Below are 21,467 nucleotides of genomic sequence, written 5' to 3'. Positions count from 1 at the left end.
TGCATTTATTTATAAACACAAAACATATAAAAACATAAAATTGTATTTGATAAATAAAATATAAATAATAATATTATATTTAAAAATATTAAATTAATATATTTTATATTTATTTTAACAAAAAAAATTATTTTTATTTTTTTATATTTTATTTTTAATGTATTATCTTATTTTATTGTTAGAAACAAACGCAATCATAATTACTATAAAATTATTGATAGGTAATATAACTTTTTTTATCCACCAAAAGAAATTAAAAAAAATTATAATTTTATTGTTTGTTGTCTTTTTATTTTTTTTTCCATTTTCACTCCTTTTTTTTTCATTTCTTTTACACTCAACTTATTGCTCCCACTAGAAGAAAAACACAGAAAATCACAAAAGATCTTGAAGCTTGCGACAGAAACTATCAAGGCAAGAAGTCTCAAAATCTTTGCTTAATAAGAAATTCTTAAGCTTGCTATGATTTTCTCTCAACTCTCTTCCAACTTCACTCTCATCATCCATCACAATCTTAACAGCTTTGAACACACTCTCTTTTGTAAACAACCCATCTTCCTCACCTTTCTCAACTTCAATTCCAACCTTCAACTTCATGCTCATCATTCTTGCATTCATAACATGATCAGCTCCCAAACGTGGCAGCAGCACAATCTGACACGTGTTCACAAGAGCCTCCGTTATGGAAGCTGAACCACAGTGTGTTATGAAGCACCCAACAGAAGGGTGCTCCAAAACCAACTGTTGCTGCACCCATCCACCGTACACAACTCCTCTTTCCTCAACTCTTTCTTTAAATCCTTCTGGTAACGCTTCTTCAATGGAATCAAACCCAACCGGTGGCTTAGATGCTGCAAGAAACGGAAAACCGGTTAGTTCAAGACCAAGCAACAGTTCTTGAAACTGGTCTTGTTGCAACGGGTTTTCGCTTCCAAAAGCACAATAAACCACTGAACCGGGTTTGAATCGATCAAGCCATGATTTCCATTTCTCTTCTAAAGCAATGTTTGACGGCTCTGGCAAGAGAGGCCCGGAAAGTAAGCATGGCTTCTTGTAAAAATTCTCGAAGAAATCAGTGTACCGACCATCAATTTCTCTGCAACCTTTGAACCCAATTGCATCTGCTAACTCTCTTCCAATTCTGAACCGATCATATATCGGAACACCGCTTCCGAATTCCCATTTCATTGTGGAAGCTACGAAGCGAAGCTCGTGTGCGTGAAGCTTCACCGATGAATCGGGAAACCCTGGTGGAGGTTTCATGAGATCAGATTCCGTTAAATCATTCCCTTGACTCTGTCTCTGTCTTGGTCCTTTATCAAAGTAGGCCAATGAAAACGGATAGACGATCCAGTATTGCATGGATTTGATGCCGAGTTTTCGAGTTATGTTGGGTAGCCAGTGTTGGAAATCGAAGAACACGATCTGCGGGTTTAGCTCTTGAAGGAGAAGCTCGATGTCGTTCTCTGTTTGATCCATGGCTGTGGCGATCAGAGGAAAAAGAGAGAAGGGAACGTCAGAAGTGGTTTCAGCATCACGGGGAAGGCCATGGACGTGAGGAACAGTGATGGGGATGAAGGTGATGAGGTGTGTGTGAAGGTTTAGGTGTTGAAGCTTTGAGATTGTTGTTCTCGGGACGAAGAAGGAGATTCTGTGGCCTCTCTTTGCAAGTTTGTTTGAGAAGTGAAGAAATGGGGTGTAGTGTCCCATGGCAAACCATGGAAATATGGCTATGTGTATTGGAGGAGGAGGAGGAGGAGATGCTTGTTCCATGGCTGCCATTGACGTGTGTGTGGACTGCAGAGAAGTATATAAAACAAAATTTGGTTTTTGAGTTTCGAGGTGCTTCAACTTTCTCCAAAAATATTTAAAAGTTGAGTAAAATGATAAAATATTAAAATCCCACACCAACCCCCAACAATGGCTCAAAATAATAATCTATCTTTTATTAATTGAAAAATGATATTGTAACTTTTAATGATTAATTTTAGAGTAATTCTTCGCATACAAGCGATTAAGGCTTGTAAGCCTTACAAGTTCAATTAAAACTAACGTTCAAGATACGCTTCCAACCATTCTTCTTCCTCTTCGTCTTCTCCTTCTTCTTTTCTTTCGTTTCTTGCCTTCTCTTTCTCCTTTTTCTTTTTCTTCTTGCTGCACGTTCTTCTTCCTCTTACTCTTCTTCTCATTTTCTTTCGTTTCTGCACGTTCTTCTTCTTCATTTACGTTCTTTTCTCTCTGTTTTATCTTTTTTTTTTTCGATTTGGTGAAATCATTTTTGAAGAAGAAGAAGCAGTAAAAGATGAGGAGGAGAAAGAGAAAGAGTTATGAATTTATGCATAAGATGTATTTTAACGAATTTTGGGTGTATTTCTTTAAATCTTTTGGGTGTATTTTCTGTAATCCTTTGGGTGTATTTTCTATAATCGTTTGGGTGAATTCCTGTAACCGTTTGGGTGTATTTCTGTAATCCTTTGGGTGTATTTCTGTAATCATTTTGGGTGTACTTCGGTAATCGTTTGTGTGTATTTTTGAAGTTTCATTATCTTCAAAAGGATTACGAAAAATACACCCAAAGTATTTAAGAAATACACCCAAAATTCGTTGCATAATTCAGAACTCTTTCTCTTTCTCCTCATCTTCTGCTGCTTCTTCTTCTTCAAAACGATTTCAAAGCTTAATTTCAGAAACCATGAAAATCGAAAAAAAACGAAGAAGATGAAGAGGAAGAGGAAGAGGAAGAGAAAGAGGAAGAACCGTTTTGAGTGTAGCGCTTTGAAAACACGAAACGTTGAATAACGCATTAAAAGGCATAGTAATTTGTAAGACTTGTAAGTCAAAAAGACTTGTTTGTGTAGCACTCCTCTTAATTTTATTAAATATTTTATTCTATTTCATTTTAAAAAAAACATTGAATATTATTGAATTTATTATCATAATTAATATTTGATGTTAGCGATAGATTTATCAACAAATTTATTGATAAATATAGCAATAAATTCATTGAGTAAAAAAATTATTATTAGATTAAATTTTTTAACAATAAATCTACCGATAATATTTAAAAAAAATTAGCGCAGACATTATATACATGTATATTTTGTAAAAACATCAACAAAGCTAATAAAATATCGGTAATATTAAAAAAAACCAGTCAAAATTTATTTTATCTAACATTTATTAATTATCGCAACAATTAATAAACGCTAAATAAAATATGTTACCATTATTTTTGGCTAATTTATTGAAATTTACATGCTGATCACAATTGTATATAGCTTCGGAATTACGAGAATTAAATTTAGATTTGCAATGATTTAAAGAATGAGTACTAGAGTCAGATTCTAAACATGATGGAGTAATATGATTGTATTTAGAAATAGCAGAATCAGAATTAAGACACAATGGGTGCTTATCAGTTAAATTCACAAATTGAACACAATTATAAATACGTTTGGAATTTAGAGAATTCAAGTTAGATTTGCAAGAAATTAAAGAAATAGTGTTCTTGTCAGAATTGCTATTATTGCATTTCACAATTTGGTCTTTATTACAAGAGGCTGCTAAAATAGTTTATTGTCATTTTGTTGTGCACAAGTACTTTAATTCACAAAAGAAAATGAAGAATTACAATTATTAAAATTTACAGAAAACAACAAACATTTCTTTATCATCATTTTTATAGAAACAGATTTTGGTATAGTAAGCTAATCAAAGACATAAATTTCATTGTTAGATTTGCCTTGTAGGAGAATGTCCCTGGAATCTTGATCACGAACAATATAGTGTTTAGGCCAAAACTCAAAAGACAGGATTATCTTCGGCAAATCTTGAAACGCTTAAAAGATTTTGAATTATTTCAGACACATGTAGAAGATTCAACAATTTAAAAGAAACAAGATTATTTTTGTCAACTAAAATAGAAAAGCCTTGATTTTGAATAGAGATATCTTTACCATTACATACAAATTACTTTATCTGAATCCGAGTTGCTTTGTAAGGAGAATAGCAAATTTGAGGCATCATTAGTAAAATGGAAAGATTCTGCTTCACCAACCGAAAAAGTACCCATTCAAAACATAACAAATCTGATATAACCAGTTAACCACTGTAATTTTCAGGCAATTCATCAATAATTGTTTAAATATGATCATTTAATTTTTATATAACTCATAACCAATTGCAAAAAGTGAGTCAACTAGATTTCTAAGTTTTACCAAATAATGGGTAATAGTACTATACTACTATTCATACCCTTAATAAAATCATTGGCTTAGATTGTTACCAACCCTCTTGCATTACTTCACACATGGCACTTACTACTGTTCATTTCTCTTATGTTTGCTAATTCCATCATTCATTTCTATATATACTCATTTATAAATAATATTTTTCAATTAAGAATTAGCGAAACAAAGTTAAGAATTTAAATTATTATTACAGAGAGAAAAAGAAACTACAATCATCTCACTTTTTAAAGTATATATTATTTTTACTTCATTAAATCTTTATGATAAAAATACTTTGTTATTAAAAAGAAAAGCCTAGAGGCCAGCAATTTTATTGCATTTTGGCCAGCATATAACCAGCAGAAAAAAGTGAGTCATTGGATGAAATCTCACACCAATCTCACACCATCAAATCATTATTAATGGCTAGTTGATAGCTATCAATCACAAATATTGCTGACTTCCTAGCATTGCTCTTATTAAAATGTAATCATTTTATTCTCTTAAGTTCTTAACAAAAGTCTACATATTTTTTTATTATAAAACAAAAAAGAACTACATCACAATAGAATTAGAATTAAGTATGAAGACAATAGAATTCACAAACTAAAATTATTTAAGTTAATTTGTGAGATCTTAAAGTAAATCTCTAAGCCTGTGACAGAAACTATCAACACAAGAGGACTCTAAATTTTCACTTAGTAAAAAGTTTCTAACTTTGGTATGATTTTCCCTTACCCTTCTTCCAACTTCACTCTCATCATCCATCACTGTCTTAACAGCTTTGTACACACTCTCTCGGCTAAAAAACCCATCATCTTCACCTTTTTCCACTTCAACCCCAACCTTTAATTTTCCACTCATCATCCTTGCATTCATAATATGATCAGATCCCAAACGTGGCAACAGCACAATCTGACACGTGTTCACAAGAGCCTCCGCTATGGAAGCTGAACCACAGTGTGTTATGAAGCATCCAACAGAAGGGTGCTCCAAAACCAATTGTTGCTGAACCCATCCACCGTACACAACTCCTCTTTCTTCCACTCTTTCTTTAAACCCTTCTGGTAACGCTTCTTCAATGGAATCAAACCCAACCGGTGGCTTAAGTGCTGCAAGAAACGGCAAACCGGTTTGTTCAAGACCAAGTAACAGTTCTTGAAACTGGTTTTGTTGCAACGGGGCTTCACTTCCGTAAGCGCAATAAACAACGGAACCAGGTTTGAATCCATTAAGCCATGATTCCCATTTTTTGTCCAAATCTATGTCAGATGGCTCTGGCAAAAGAGGCCCTGAGAGCAAACATGGCTTCCCAAAAACAGTTTCAATGTAATCAGCATAAAGCCCATCGATTTGTCTGCAACCTTTGAATCCTACTGCATCCGCCAGCTTTGTACCGATGTAGAACCGATCGTATAAACGAACACCGCTTCCAAACTCGATGTTTTTCCTTGATTCAACTAAGAACCGGAGTTCATGTGTATAAAACTTGAAGGAATAATCATCATCATAAGGAAACCCTGGTGGCGGTTTCTTGAGATCTTCCTCCGTTAATTCTAATCTCTTTCTTGGTCCTTCTCCGAGGTAAGCAGTCGAAATTGGATGAATTATCATGTATTGGACACTCTTGATGCCTAAGCTTCGAGCCAAATTTGGTAGCCAATGCTGGAAATCAAAGAGAATGATTTGTGGGTTTAGTTCCTTGAGGAGAAGCTCTGTGTCCTTCTCAGTGAGGTCCATGGCGGTGGCGATATGCGTGAATAGAGCAAAGGGAACGTCTGATGTGGTTTCTGCATTAAGAGGAAGGCCGTGAACGTGAGGAACGTTGATGGGGATGAAGGTGATGAGGTGTGGGTGAAGGTTTAGGTGTTGAAGCTTTGAGATTGTTCTTCTTGGGATGAAGAAGGAGATTCTGTGGCCTCTCTTTGCTAGCTTGTTGGAGAGGTTGAGACATGGAGTGAGGTGTCCCATGGCGAACCATGGATACATGGCTATGTGCAAAGATGGCGGTGAAGGAGAAGAAGGAGGACGCGAGGTGCATCCATGGCTTTCCTTCATTTTTTTTTTTTTGGTGTTTGTAATCACAATTCACAAGGGTTCTTGTTCTGTACTTCTTTGTTTAAGTCAACAAGTTTTTTTATTTTTAAAATTAATATTGAAATTATTCGCATAACGAAAAATGATGGTTCTGTTTTTCTACCTATATCATTTTCATTTCTTAATATGAGTTATTTTTCAGACTCTTCCAGAAATTAAATGGTTGACTATGATACAAATATTTCAGCCACATGTAATTGATGTGTCTCTTTATATTTGTACTTATTTATACTAAAACTTAATTAGGATAAGATAGACTAGCTACTAATTGAATTACAAGTTTACAATGCTAAATAAGTGTGTCTTAAACTTATTTTAGAACATTGACTCCCTATACTTTTCTTATTTCCCTATACTTTTCTTATTGAGTATTAGGATATCACCTACTTACGGAAAATATTATATGTTTAGTTGAGTAGAGAAGCTTTATACAAACTAACATTATCAAATTGGAAGAGAGGATATTCCTTTTCAGATATAAAGAATAGTTTCAAGGCAAATTCTCTGGTATGGATATTGAGAAACATCTATACCTATGGATTCTGATGTGTATGGAGAAGAGAGTGACGCGTAGAACAAATGCTCCTGCACTTCTGCTCTGTACGAGGGCCCGCATTCCGAAAAGCCTGGCAGCACAATGACCCAAACAGAAAAGATTACGTGTTGTCGGAGGTTTATGTTAAAGATCAATGTTTGGTTAATGTGAATTTGGTGATTAAGATTTGAGAATGATTTTTGATAAATGGGCTGAAGTTATTTGGGCTCATTTAGGGTTGTTTATTTTTTATGCTGCATACTAATTGGACGAAAGAAAAAAACTATATTGTATGAAGACATAAGCCATTACAAAATAAAGGAGAAGGAAATGATACACTGACACAGTATTGTAACTAAGAAGTTACAGTCTCCTCCACCATAAGGACTAAAATGTTTCATTAATTTATATTGTAATAATATTTTTTATTTTTAAATTGATGACAGTTATTTTATTGTTCTAAAAAAAGAAATAATAATTAACACGGTACAAAAAAATGTAATTTTTTATTTAGCATATATTATGTGATTAGTAAAAAATATAAAAAATAATTAAAATTTAAGATATTAATAAAAAAATATTTGATGTTACTAATAATATTATTATAATAATAAAAATAATAATAAAATGAGGTGTATGTATTATTATAATATATTTAAGTTACTTTATTTGTTATGGAAACATGAGGAATGTTAAATTTTTTACTAAATACTTTTGGAGAAATTTAAATTTTTTTGTATTATGTAAGTTTAATCATCGTAATATATTTATAGCTAACGTAACCAATTTTATTTATGAATAATTTGACTATATTAATAATAAATACATATTTTATGTTATGTAACTTTAATCATTGTAATATATTTATTGTTAACATAATAAATTTTATTTAGTAATAATTTGACTATATTAATAAATATATGTTTTATATTATTGTTACTAACATACATAAAGATAACAATGATCGTGATATATTTTTTTAATTAAATAGATTAAAGTATATGTTATTTAATTACTGTTTTTCTTGTGGTGGGGATTTATTAGAATAAGAATTTAGGAAACTTTAATTTTTTGGTGTAATTTAAGAAGCTTTTTGAATATGCATACTAGGTTTTTGAACACCACTAAGCTCACTCTCCCACCAGCCCATTACAACAAAGAAAAAACACAAAATGTCACATTTTTCACCCAAAAATTACAATAAGAGCAGTTGGCCCTATAAACCCATTCAACAAAAAAATTAGAACAAATACATTTCATAAGCTCAACACGGTTAGCATTATCACACATTTCATAGAATTTGGATTTTCTAAATTTTAAATTTGTATTTTAGAGGGATAATAAAGTGTGATTTTTTATTTTTGAATGATTTTTCTCTCATATTTATTTTTAGTCCTACCTATAAATTAAATAGAAAAAAATTATATTTTATTTTCTAAAATAAAATTCAAACTTTAGAGAATCCAAATTTTATTTTATAAGTCCATTTCATACTTAATAAAGTAACTTAAATATATTATAATAATATATACACCTCATATTATTATTATTTTTACTATTATAATAATATTATTAGTAACATCAAATATTTTTTTATTAATATCTTAAATTTTAATTATTATTTATATTTTTTACTAATCATATAATATATGCTAAATAAAAAATTACATATTTTTGTATCATGTTAATTATTATTTCTTTTTTAGAATAATAAAATAACTGTCACCGATTCAAAAATAAAAAATATTATTACAATATAAATTAGTGAAACATTTTAGTCCTTATGGTGGAGGAGTAACTTCTTAGTTACAATACTGTATTAGTGTGTCATTTCTTTTTTTTTTTTTTTTGGTCGGTGTGTGTCATTTCCTTCTCCTTTATTTTGTAATGGCTTATGTCTTCATACAATATTATTTTTTTCTTTCGTCCAATTAGTATGCAGCATAAAAAATAAACAACCCTAAATGAGCCCAAATAACTTCAGTCCATTTATCAAAAATCATTCTCAAATCTTAATCACCAAATTCACATTAACCAAACATTGATCTTTAACATAAACCTCCGACAACACGTGATCTTTTCTGTTTGGGTCACTGTGCTGTCAGGTTTTTTGGAATGCGGGCCCTCGTACAGAGCAGAAGTGCAGGAGCATTTATTCTACGCGTCACTCTCTTCTCCATACACATCAGAATTCATAGGTATAGATGTTTCTCAATATTCATACCAGAGAATTTGCCTAGTTTCAATAGGTATGCACTGAAGTATGTAGAATAATGCTACGAATTCAAATTTTTTTTGCTAACTAATTTTATTAAATTGGTTTAATATTAACAAAAATTATTTATCGATAGCATTATTTTAAGTTTTATTGTTTAATTTAGTTAAATTTAGTTCATAAAAAAATTTAAACGTGTAATATTATTCATTAATTTATACAAAAATATTTAATAAAAAAATTAATAAAAAACAGATATAATTTACTTTAATTTATTTAGAAATATTAATTTTGACTTTTTTTATTTTTCTAATATTATCGTAATTTATGTACTGAACTAAGAGGTAGATTATTCATCACCTAAATGTTCTCCAAATCTTTATACATGTTTTGATATAAAGTAAGAGTGGTACTCACCTAATTAACCTAAATTTTCTCCCATTCTTCATGCATGTTTTGATTAACTTAGGTTGATTATCTGAAAATTTAGGTTAATTATATAATATTTTATTATATAATATATTTTTTATCAAAATATTTATAAAAATAAAATTTATTTAAAAAATTATATATAATACATGAAAATATTTTTTTTAAATTTTTTTGAAAAAACTAAATAAATAATATAATTTATTTTTTCTATTTTTTTTGGACAAATTCATATATATATATGTGTAATTATATATAATAACTGATCTGTATTTTAATTCAGATAGTATAATATATATATATATATATATATTACTTTGGAAAAAGTATAAAAAAACAGTGTATTTATGTGATAATATTTTTGCCTTTATATACAATTTTAATATTTTTAATTGTGTAAGTTTGATTAATTTAAATCTTACTAATAAATAAATATATAATGTGATAAGCATGTATTTAAAATTATATTATTTATTCTATTTTTCTAAAATAAATTAAAAAGATGAAAAAATTAATATTTTCATGTATTATATATATATTTTTAATAAAATAGTTAGTTAATAAATTTTGAATATAATAATCTAATTATTTGTCAATTAATATAAAATAAAATTTTAATTATTTTATATTTTTATTACAATTTAAAATATTATTTTAATATAATTTTTTAATATTATAACATTTTTTTGCATAATAACTAATTTTAATGAATAAAGAATACTCATATTTTTTGTATTTATATATTTTATATTTAATTATTTAAGAATAAAAAATTCTATTACTATTTAAAGTATTGTCATTTAAAATATTTATTTATATACTAAGATATTTTATATTTATTAAAATTTATTTATACTCTTTTTTTATATTAACCTTTAATTTTTATCTAATAAAATTTAATAGTCTGTATAAATATAATATATTCAATAAATACAATTTTTAGACCTACTCTATATGTAACATAATTGATTTCAAATTAGCCGTGCACCCTGAATTATTGATTCTTTTTGGGCAAGGATGTGTGCCGGCCAGGTTTTTACCAGTTATTTTTTCATAAAATAGATTCATTTGGTTGTGATGTATATGCTTTGCTGTATTTTCTCCTCCTTGTTTTGTTTTTTATACATTAAAAGTTCATATCAAACATATACATATAGTAATTATCCAACATTAATATTTAATATATTTATTCCATCGACACACAATCAAATTAATAGTTTAATACACGTTGTAAGTTATACAACGATTTTTTAAAACAAAACATTTTCTTTAATGTAAGTATTCTGGATTTAACTGAAATAGATCCTCTCAATTTTTTTTTAACAATTGAGTAAGTAACGTATGATTTCTCACCATTAATTTTATAAGTAGAACTAAGAATAAATATGAGAGAGAACGCAATGAAGGATTAAAGATACCAACGCCATATCACCTGAGTTTTTAGTAAAAATACCAAAACTCAATTGTTTTTTTTTTTTCCAAAGTTACGTTATTTTATTTCACAAAACGAAAATAAACAAAGTTCAAAGAGAGACAAAAATATAAACAAAAAAGGAGTTCTCCCATAAACAATATATACTATTGCTCTAATGTCTAAACCAAATAAAGAAAAACTAAAGAACTCGTAGGAAAAGGAAAAAACAGCACCGCTGATATCCTAATCAGCTATTCATCTCCATGGTGAGCTTCCTTGCTATATGCTCTGAAATTGATCCTTCCTCCCTTCAAAAATTTCTTTTGTCTCGTGCCCTCCAAAAGCCCAACAAATAGCCGCAAAAAAGCTCAACTTCCAACTATGTATATATGTATATCACTTCACACGTTTTTAATGTGTATTATGCTATATCAGAAATTGATTTAGTGAATAATTTATGCATCTATTTATCGTAGTTTTTTTATTTTATTTTATTTTATTTTTCTTTTTTACTCTTAGCTTATTAGAAACTCTTGTTCACTAGAGCATTGAAGAGATTTTGCAAATTGCAAGGTATCGTCAGCGCCAAAATTCGTAGGTAACGAGTAGCAACTCACAGAACGACAAATCTCCCAATTGGAAGAGAAAGAACTACGGTTAATTTAGAATTTCTTTGCATCTACGCAACACTGTTTGACTGATCTTTCCAATGGCTGGGAAATAATGTAATAGAGTAATTAAAGTTGATGATGCGATGAACTAATGAGATGAAGAAGTTATTGTCGTAAATGGGCCTGTAAACTTATTAACTACTGTATCATTATTTGTAGTTAGAGCATTGAACTTAATGAGGACATTGGTTGCACTGCGGGTACTATTCATTATTCAACAATGTGTGTGCAGTGTATTTGTATATATATATTATCAAAATGTTACAATACATTATAGACCTCTACTGCTTTTGCCAAGGCATTGTTTTTCTGAATATACTTTCAATTCAGTAAAAAGGGCTACAAGATCTTAGCTGCCAAACGTAACACAAATATGAAGAAATGGAAGGACAGAATATCAGCCCAAATCAAACAATACATCAGAAGCCATGTATATACAATAACCACAGGTCATGCAGAAGACAGAGATCTCAACTCCTTGTGATAATTAGGCAGATCAGAAGACGGAAGCAGCAAGCTAAGCAATCTGCAATGGCAGATCCTATTTTATCTCTCCATCTGAGCAAAGCTTTGGTAGAAAAAGAACAAAATTCAAATAATTGAAGGAATAATTACCTTGGGGAAGAAGATGATGTATATTTTTAAGAGTGCCTCTGTGTAGTATCTATATAAGGCCCAAATTAGAGAGATCGTCTTCTTTGGCCTTTGCCTCCATCTTCTCATTTTCTTCTTCGTCGGTAACCAACCAATTATAAGGAAGCATGATCTTGGACTCCGAACTGCTACTTGGGTCTTCATCAACATACTCAGTCTCAATGACCAATCTGGAAGAATCAAAGATAGGACTGTGCTTTTTAATATCCTTACTTTTTAACCTCCTCTTCAGTTCCTCTATATCTTGTTTGAACACCATGCGAAACCCCCATTTCTGCAACTTCAATCCCTTGCAGGCTTTAAATCTTATACGGGCTCCAGTTTTCACAAAATGGCAATGCACCCGAGAGATATAGATTATCCAAGCATGTGTTACCCCAGAATACCAACCGCCTTCGGCTGCAGAAGGCAAATCAAAATATTCTTCCGTGTGCTCACTTTCAAAAGAAAGATACAAATGACGCAGCAGCCGTCCATGTGGATCACAATCATATAGAACATGCTGAGATGTAACACAAAATGAAAAGCCAAGCCAGTTGTCATCTGCATCATCGTAATCCACTACCCTTACAGCTGACCCAGCTTTAAACTGATGATTGAAATACCATCCTAGAATTCTACCACTCTTATTTCCAGGAATAACGATGTCAAACCCACATCGGAAATGACAAGGTTGCTGCTTCCAAATAAAACAGAAGGAAACTTAGATGTGTAAGAGAAAATGCAAACAGGGAGAGTGATATGGAAAGCATGGATGTGAGTACGCACCTCAATAAGTCTTGCAAACCATGAGAACGCAGCCAGCATGCAATCAAAGAATTTCATCCTATAACCGTAGTCCGCTACAATATACAAACCTGACCTATGGTTACGAGATGCAGATACCGTTTGAAAATACCGTCCCCCTGATGGTGCACTATCAAATGGGAGCTCATGTAATCCTTGAAGATAACGGCAACATGCCAAATTCAAGTATGCCAGCCTCGAAAGCTTCTTGATGGTACCAGGTAGACGTGTTAAGGCAGTTCCACCCAAGTGTAATCTTTCTAAACAACTCATATCACCAATAGAATCAGGAATAGTTTCTATTAATTTGCAATAGGCAAGGTCCAGAGATATCAAACATCCTAGATAAGAGGAAGGCATAGAAATCTGTCCAAGGGGAGACATCAGTAGTTTACAATCTCTTAAATCTAGAGTCTGAAGAGATATCATATTGTTCACTTCATTGGGGATATCAACAATATTTGTGCAGCTCCTCAAACTCAAGAACTTCAACATTGCAAGAGCACCAATAGATTCAGGAACTGTGGATAAATTTGTACAATATCCAAGATCGAGGTACTCAAGATTCGAAAGCCCTGTGAAATCTGGGGTCTTCCCAAGTTTCGTGCAGCCAGAAAGGCGTAGAACTCTCAGAGAACTTAAATTACAATCATTGCCAAGATTGAGGTTCAACAAACTGCTACAGTTTTGCAAACTCAAGTATCCAAGCTGCTTAAGAAGTCCAATTGAGGGATGGACATGCGTCAAGTTTGTGCATCCTGTAAAATCTAGTCGCTTAAGGTTTGGGTTCCATTCAAAATTTGGTGTCTCTATGAGGTCCTTTGAGTAGCTCAAGTCCATCTTTTCCAAGTGTGGGATATTCTTAGAAGGATAATATATATCAATATCAATACATGTTTGCTTGCTATAACAACAAGTTTATATAATTTTCACACATGATCATTGTAAACATATTTTACATAAACATATATAAGTAAAATTAATTATTTTCCACACCTACCATGCAAATGATTATTCAAAAGAACAAATATTTGTATTAAATTTTTTGACTTTTTAAAACATTTTAAGCATAATAAGATCTTTTCTAGTATCGATTGATTTGATTTTAATATTTATGTTTCCTATAATAATATCATAAGACTAAAAAAAGATTCTTCTAAATTCCAAAAACTTCAAAAGCAGACCCACATTTTTTAAACATATTCAATAGGGTACTTTACTGCCTTTTCTTTTCTTTTTTTTTTTTTAAACAAAATAAAACTTATAACTAGAGGTTGACTTTTTGCAGGACAATATTTTAGGAGAAAGAATTGGGATCATTAATAATCAAATTGTTTCCTTAAACCAAACACTAAATCAGATGAAAAAGTCATAACTACCTTGTTGCCTTCCCAGAGTCGTTTGACGTTGCTATAAGGTAGGTTCAGTTCAACAAGCCTACTATAAGGTTGAAACGATGGCAAAGAAGCGAAAGGATAGCCATGCCAAGCAAGATACTGTAGATTAGGGGAAAGAAAATCAAGGCTTCCTAAAAAGTTCTTATGGTATAATATAAGCAATTTAAGATCCCTCAATTTTGACAATCCTTCTATCCTCAACTGCCTGGACTCGGGCATCTCCTTTTTCTGATCCAAGACTATGGCTTTAACATTGTTTGTCCCCTGAAAAGATACAAAGGAAAGTATTATGAAGAAAAATATTGTGTTTTAGAAGTACTTAGTTATTTAGATATGACAAATATATACATATTTTTTTATAAATGAAGGGAAAAAAAACATTTAAATAACAGTATTTTTTGAAAAGAGGAGTGCTAGCAGACCAGTAGGTTTTGTAATTTGTCATTTGTAGCCATCAATTAGTCATTATTAGTGTTTTTAATAGTGTGAGATTATATCTAATGGTGTAAGATTACTTACTTTTCTTTTATTGATTAAGTGCTGACTAGATTTTAATAAAAATGCTGATCTTTTAAACTTTCTCTTTTGGAATAAATTTTGAATAGAATATACTAATTATTTATCTTTTTAATGATATTTTCATTTTAATAATATATATAATACGAATGTTTTATATATACACATATAGTGTTTACATACTAGTACATTTTTTTATTTTAAAAGGAAATTAAATTTTTAGATCTAAAAAATAATAACCATGATATAATTTAATCTCATTTTTAGGATAGTGGAATAAAAAAATCCCATAAGGATTCGTATAGTGGTTATGAACTTATGATTTTATATATTAATGACTATATTTGTCTTTTTAAAAATATAAAAAAATAAATTTGTATCTACTTCTGGCTTCCGCTTTTGCTTGGCTGCTTCTTGAAAAACGTTGAAAAACTGCTGCTGTTTTTACTCCTTTTTTTCCCCTAAGAAGCACAAATAAACATATCTAGTGGAAGTATTTGAATTGCTAGACTTGATAGTTAAATATTTAATATTTAAAATACTAAAATTTTGGGTAATATTTCAAGCAGGTCCCAGAAAAATTTTTATTTAACGTTTTAGTCCTGAAAGGTGAGATGAAAACATTACATGGAGTCATGGACTATTAAGTTGACAATATGACAGTTATCCTCCCCCTAGTGTCCTAGACCTCCTCCCTAAACACTTATGGGGCTGTAAAAAATAGAAAAGAGATTTCGAATAGGAGGAGGAAATAACGCTGTTTTTTGTGGTCTGCATAGCAACTGACCCATCCTAAAACATCAGCTTCAGGACGGAGATGAATAAAGAAAGGATTTATTTGTCTCAATAAATGGAGATCTTTGACCTAATAAAAGTTCTTGGCAAACTAAAATATCTTACCAAAACTTCTTTAGAGACCAACACAAGATATTATTATAAAATGCTCTAATTGAAAATAAGAAAAATCACAATATTTAATTTGAGAAGATTACCGTCTCAGCTGACATCAAAGCACTTTCAAAATCGCTATAAAGCCATACTCTGCTCCACAATGCTGGCTCTTCAGGATATCTTTCTCGAACAAGTTTCTTCCCCAATTCTTGAAACATGTCATGCATATGAAACTCTTGGTTCTTAATAGTTATGAGTGATCTCTCCTTTAGAACTTGAATTCCAATGTGAGGGTGTAGTCCACAAACATCTAGAATTCGCTTTACATACTCTTCCCTCTCCCCTATGAAAAAGCAAGCAATGTGCAAAAATATTTCTTTGTCTTCTGTTTGCAGAGTGTCAAAACTTATTTGAAGCACATCAGTAACTTTTTTGTCGGGATGTTTCTTCAATCTTTCTAAATAATCTCACCATTGGTAAGCATTCCGATTGTATAAGAAAGAACCCACTACTTTGATTGCTAATGGAAGACCTTGAGCATATTCCAGTATGCTAGGAGTCAACTCCATACAAGTGCTGCTACTAGGACGGTCACTTTTGAAGGCCTTTCTTAAAAAAAGATCCGATGCATCACGGGAATTCAATAAAGAAACCTTGTGAATTGCATCTACTCCATAACTTTTAAGAATATGTTCATCCCTAGTGGTTATGATCATTCTGCTTCCTCTTCCAAGTAATTTAGGATTAATAGCCAATTGTTCTAATTGTTCCATTTCATCAACATTATCAAGAACTATAAGGACCTCTTTGAAATATAGCCTATATCTGATTATGCCAGCTATTTCAGAAGGACTATATTTTTCCAGATCTTGTTCATCTAGAGTTTGACGAAGAATCTGTCTTTGAACGGCAATAGCACTACCATCTCTATAACTTCTGTTCACATCCTCGATAAAGCAATGTTCATCAAACATATAAGAGATTTTGTCATACAAGACACTGGCAAGAGTTGTCTTTCCTACTCCGCCCATTCCCCATATTCCAAGAACTCTAACATCTTCATCCTTTGGGTTTATCTTTAGAACTTGTTCTAATTCTTTTACACATGGTTGTATCCCTACAAGATCATCAGCAGACCCAGAAAATCTATGATCCAATTTTTTTATTACCTTTTGAATGATTTTATCAATCTCTGTGAATTCTGGCCTGAAAGAGGGGAAAAAAGAAAAAAAAATCCCTAAATCATCAAATGTACTATGGTATGTAATTCATTCAAGATTCAGGACTTCAATTCTTTTATGAGAAATCAGAACAAAATATGTATGATTTTCAAACTAATTCAACTTAAAAAATAAAATATAAAAAATGCTCACTCAAATCAATTCTGAACCACTACCAAAAGGATTCCCAATTAATTTTCAATTCATGATTTAGTCAAATTACTTGTTCTCGGCATGCAGTCAAATTTACCAATTTAGTATCTAAAGCATCTATAATGAATTAAAGCATTACACATACTTATCTCTAACATCCCATCCAGCAGAATTGGCCAAATCCGTCATAGCTCTCTTCCAGCGTTCAACCTTGCCAAGATCTTGTTGAAACCGCTCCGTATGCAAAGCAAAAGCATCCTCATACACCCCACTCTGCTTTCGAACATCGGAAGGATCAACGTCATAGAAAACGGAGAAAACCGTCTGTCCGAACTCTTTCTTGCATTGAGCTATGGTAGCCATTTCATCGAGGCACCATGTGGAGGCAGCATAATCACGTGAGAAGACAATGATAGAAACGCGGGAATCTCTGATGGCTTGCAGAAGCTGAGAAGAGATAGGTTCCCCTTTCTGAAGCCTCTCGTTGTCCTTGAAGGCGAAAACTCCTTTCCTGATGAGATTATGATAGAGATGATCGGTGAAATTGTTGCGGGTGTCGGTGCCCCTGAAACTCAGAAACACATCATGCTTGTATACCCGGCTGTTCCTGTTGGGATCCGTTGACTGATGAGTGGAACTGCATGCTGAATCTTGCGGCGGAGGAGGAGGTGTTGCTGTAGCTGATGAACTTCTTGTTCTTGGGCAACAGAGTAGGGCCTTAAACTTAAACTTGGATCTCCAAACCCGCGCCTTCTCGCTTGGATCGTTTGATCCCATTTCCTTACTCTCTTGCAAGATTGCAAATGTTGTCAGCTCCAGAGAGAAAGAGTTCAGAGCATAAGAGATGACCGATCGAAATTGAAACCCACACTAGTTGACTCATAGGTCAACGATCTTGGTAGGCGCAATAACTTTATAATATTCAAGTAGTATTACTGTATTTGTTTCTTTTAATTTTTGTCTCTAAATTTAACGAAACATAATAATAATAGTATTAATCGTATTAATAGTAGTAATTTTAACAGTATTAGCCGTATGAAAATAATTATAATTATATCTAATTTTTTTAATTTGGTATTATTAGTAATATTTTTATTCTGAGACAGTAATTAATATACAATAGGAGTCTCAGTTTAGCTAAATATAAAACTATTAAAAAATTAAAATTAAAATGAATTTAAAAACGATATTACTTAATTAAAAGGGATTAACAAATTATTTTTTTAACATTTTTATAAATTAAGAATATAAACTGTGTGTAAAAAAGTGACAGGAGCAAATATTTGATACAAAAATGGTACCAAAGAAATCACTTTGCAGCTTCTCTTGAAATGTGGAATCTTCCAGTAACTATGAAATAACGAAAACGGAGCATTAAGATCAAACGGATAAATGAGGTTAATGTTGCTCAATGTTTGATCCAACCAAAATTATATAGAGAGCAGGATGAAAATGACGAGAGTCGTGGTGCACTGGGATAAAAAAATGACTCATCAAATTTACAATTGATTGTGTACTAAAAATATAAATTTTTTTGTATATAATTAATCTTTATAATGACCTATAAATATGATTAAAAAAAAGTTAAGTTTCTTTTAAATGTATTGGACTAAAAGGATGGAATCTAAAAGAACACTTCGAAGAGTTAAATTTCTCTTCGGTGGGAACTATATTGGTGGAAGTGGATTGGTTGGATTTAGAATGTAAAGGTGTCATCTAGTTAAAAGAAAACCAAACTAGATGACCCTTCACTAATGTCACATGTCAGGAGCTTTAGTTTAACGTGCGAGAATCAACTTCCTACCTTTTCAGTTGACAAGACTTGAGATGACACGAATACCTAAAGATATTTTAGAAAAAGTAATAAATAAAATGTCAGATTAAAACTATTGGACAATAGATTTCCTCTTCATCATAGTTTTACACTATAAAAAGGACCTCAAGTCACTTTTGTAAAGCACCTTCAACCAGACTTCACCTTTACTTTCATCATCATCTTCTTCTGCACAGACCTTTTACCTTCTTTTTTCAAAAAGCTTTACCTTTCTTCTTCTAAAACAAAGAAGCTAAAAAATCCATCTTTTCCTCCACCCAAATTTTCTTTCATTATTTTTCATTTTTGTTCTTGCTGAGTTTGGCCGGTGTATAGCTCGTCCGTCGATGAATGTCTTCAAACTTCTCGTCAGGATGAGTTATATGTCGGCAAGGAGAGAACAAGAAGGTGTGTGGAGTATAGATCCGTATGTTAGTCTACTTTCCCATCTCTCACTTTAATTTAGTGGCAATAACGTATGTTGTTAGATTGCTAGATAGATGCTTATGGCATCTATGAAGAAGAGATAAATTATTCGTTATAATTGGTTGAAAGTGGACCAAGGGGAACAAAACAGAATTACGGGTCTATATATGTAACTGCGAAAAGTGTTTTTTATTTTTGTGGATCAAACTTTTTTTCGAATATTTTTCATAAAGAGCTAGATTATATTTTCGAATAATTGCTCATTTATATTTGATTATTGATTCTATCGTCAAGTTGAAGTCTTGTTTTCATAATTCCCATATATATTATTTTATTTTAGCCAATCAAACTTTAATACTCCAGTACTCAGTACTCTGTACATATTTATTCTTATTCTTTGGTGAGAGGAGAATATATGCGGTAATATTTGGAGAGAAAAGAACATTTATTCCTTGCTTAAGCATGCTTGCAAGTTACAGCAACCCTTCTTTAGGAATAACCGAATAAATTTTCACTTGCACAGCAAAAATCCAAAAGATTAATTGAATTGAATATATAGTGTTCTCGTGTACCTCAACTTATTATATGTAACTCTATTGTACTAATTAGACATATCACTTATTTAATAACATTACTTAACAATTTAATTACTGCATATATGTTTTGTGATTTGTATTTCCCGCTAATTGTATTCTAATAATATAATTTTATTGTGTGGAAAATAATAATTATATGTGACTTAAAATATGATAGGAAAAGAAAGAATAAATTTTTTATAAAATATTAAGTTTAAAAGATGAAAATCCAAAAGTATACTTTAGGTTTAGAAAGTTGAGTGTATTGTTTATGATCCGTTACCTTATAACTAAGTCTTTATTATGCATTATGAGTTAACTATTATTTATTCTTTTGCTTGTAACTGACACCTTCATTACTGACTTAATGACCATCATTTCTATCTTAATGACCAAACGGTCATAACATCAATTTTATTCATCAATTCTATGCCTATAAAAGAAATCTTTTATATCTAATCTCAGGGAGTAACATGATAAGTTCTATATCATGTAATACATTCTATATTCATAGAATTATTATAAACACAACATAACACATGATAACTTTCATTTCATGTCTTACATTCTATATTCATAGAATTATTATATACCTCTTAAACACTTACTGAGCGTCGGAGTGTCTTTTGCAGGTACCCACCCCCTTGTTCTCTCCTTGCCGACGTATAACTCATCCTGACGAGAAGCTTGAAGACATTCATCGACGGACGAGCTATACACCGGCCAAACTCAGCAAGAACAATTGGTGCCGTCTGTGGGGACGAGTAAAATCATTCCCACTCTCCTTAGGTTCATAAAACTTGTTTTACATTCAAATTTTTTAACCAATCTCAACAATCTTGTTTAAGATTTTAATACCTCTTATCAAATTTTAATCTATCGTAACTTTTTATAAAGTATATACTTTATACATTCAAATTGCTTCATTTTTACGTATCATAATATTCCACATCTCATAATTGATTAATGAATCAATCCGAGAATAAACTCGGCTTTCAATCAATCCAAAACGAACTCGGTTTTCAATCAATCCGAGCATAAATTCACTTATCAAATTTGCTTATTTTTTTCAAAGTTTTCTATTTACACAAGTAAAATTATATATTTTATTCAACATACTTTTACATTTATATTTTGAGTAACTAATACTTACTGATTTATTAGTTATATTCAAACCTCAATATATGTTCTATACAATAATGACATATAATAACCATGTCAATTGCATTTTTATTTCATTATGTATTATATTTCTATTGCTTAATAATTTCATTTATACAATTAAATGACAATAATGATGAGTTTAAATCTTAAAATTGGATTCTATCAAAAAATTAATTATATATCAATTGTATATAACTGTTACACTATTCACTTTATGCTATTAAATTTTATGTTACTATTTGTTTAATGTAAAAAATTAAACAGGCAATTTATTATTATTGC

General features: G+C 31.0%; 2 protein-coding genes and 1 pseudogene across 2 annotated transcripts; all 3 read right to left on the bottom strand.

Annotated features, from left to right (window-relative positions):
- Window positions 1–288: 288 nt before the first annotated feature.
- On the bottom strand, window positions 289–1,840 carry LOC130944967 (cyanidin 3-O-galactoside 2''-O-xylosyltransferase FGGT1-like). Its single transcript, XM_057873585.1, has one exon. The coding sequence runs from the start codon at window positions 1,780–1,782 to the stop codon at window positions 376–378; it is 1,407 nt and encodes a 468-aa protein (XP_057729568.1). The 5' UTR covers window positions 1,783–1,840; the 3' UTR covers window positions 289–375.
- A 2,914-nt stretch (window positions 1,841–4,754) lies between these two features.
- LOC130943752 (cyanidin 3-O-galactoside 2''-O-xylosyltransferase FGGT1-like) lies at window positions 4,755–6,329 on the bottom strand. Its single transcript, XM_057871762.1, has one exon. It carries the CDS (start codon window positions 6,285–6,287, stop codon window positions 4,866–4,868), a length of 1,422 nt encoding a protein of 473 aa, XP_057727745.1. The 5' UTR covers window positions 6,288–6,329; the 3' UTR covers window positions 4,755–4,865.
- A 5,348-nt stretch (window positions 6,330–11,677) lies between these two features.
- Window positions 11,678–18,192, bottom strand: LOC130944388 (disease resistance protein RUN1-like; annotated as a pseudogene).
- Between the last annotated feature and the right edge of the window lie 3,275 nt (window positions 18,193–21,467).

The sequence above is a fragment of the Arachis stenosperma genome, chromosome 8, assembly GCF_014773155.1.
Source record: "Arachis stenosperma cultivar V10309 chromosome 8, arast.V10309.gnm1.PFL2, whole genome shotgun sequence".
Classification (NCBI taxonomy): Eukaryota; Viridiplantae; Streptophyta; class Magnoliopsida; order Fabales; family Fabaceae; genus Arachis; species Arachis stenosperma.
The sequence above is the reverse complement of the archived record's forward strand: the minus strand, read 5'-3'. Positions and strand labels throughout refer to the sequence as shown.

What these genes read in the sequence shown, in the direction of transcription:
- LOC130944967 (XM_057873585.1), bottom strand. Translation starts at nt 1,782, where the DNA reads ATGGCAGCCATGGAACAAGCATCTCCTCCTCCTCCTCCTCCAATACAC.
- LOC130943752 (XM_057871762.1), bottom strand. Translation starts at nt 6,287, where the DNA reads ATGAAGGAAAGCCATGGATGCACCTCGCGTCCTCCTTCTTCTCCTTCA.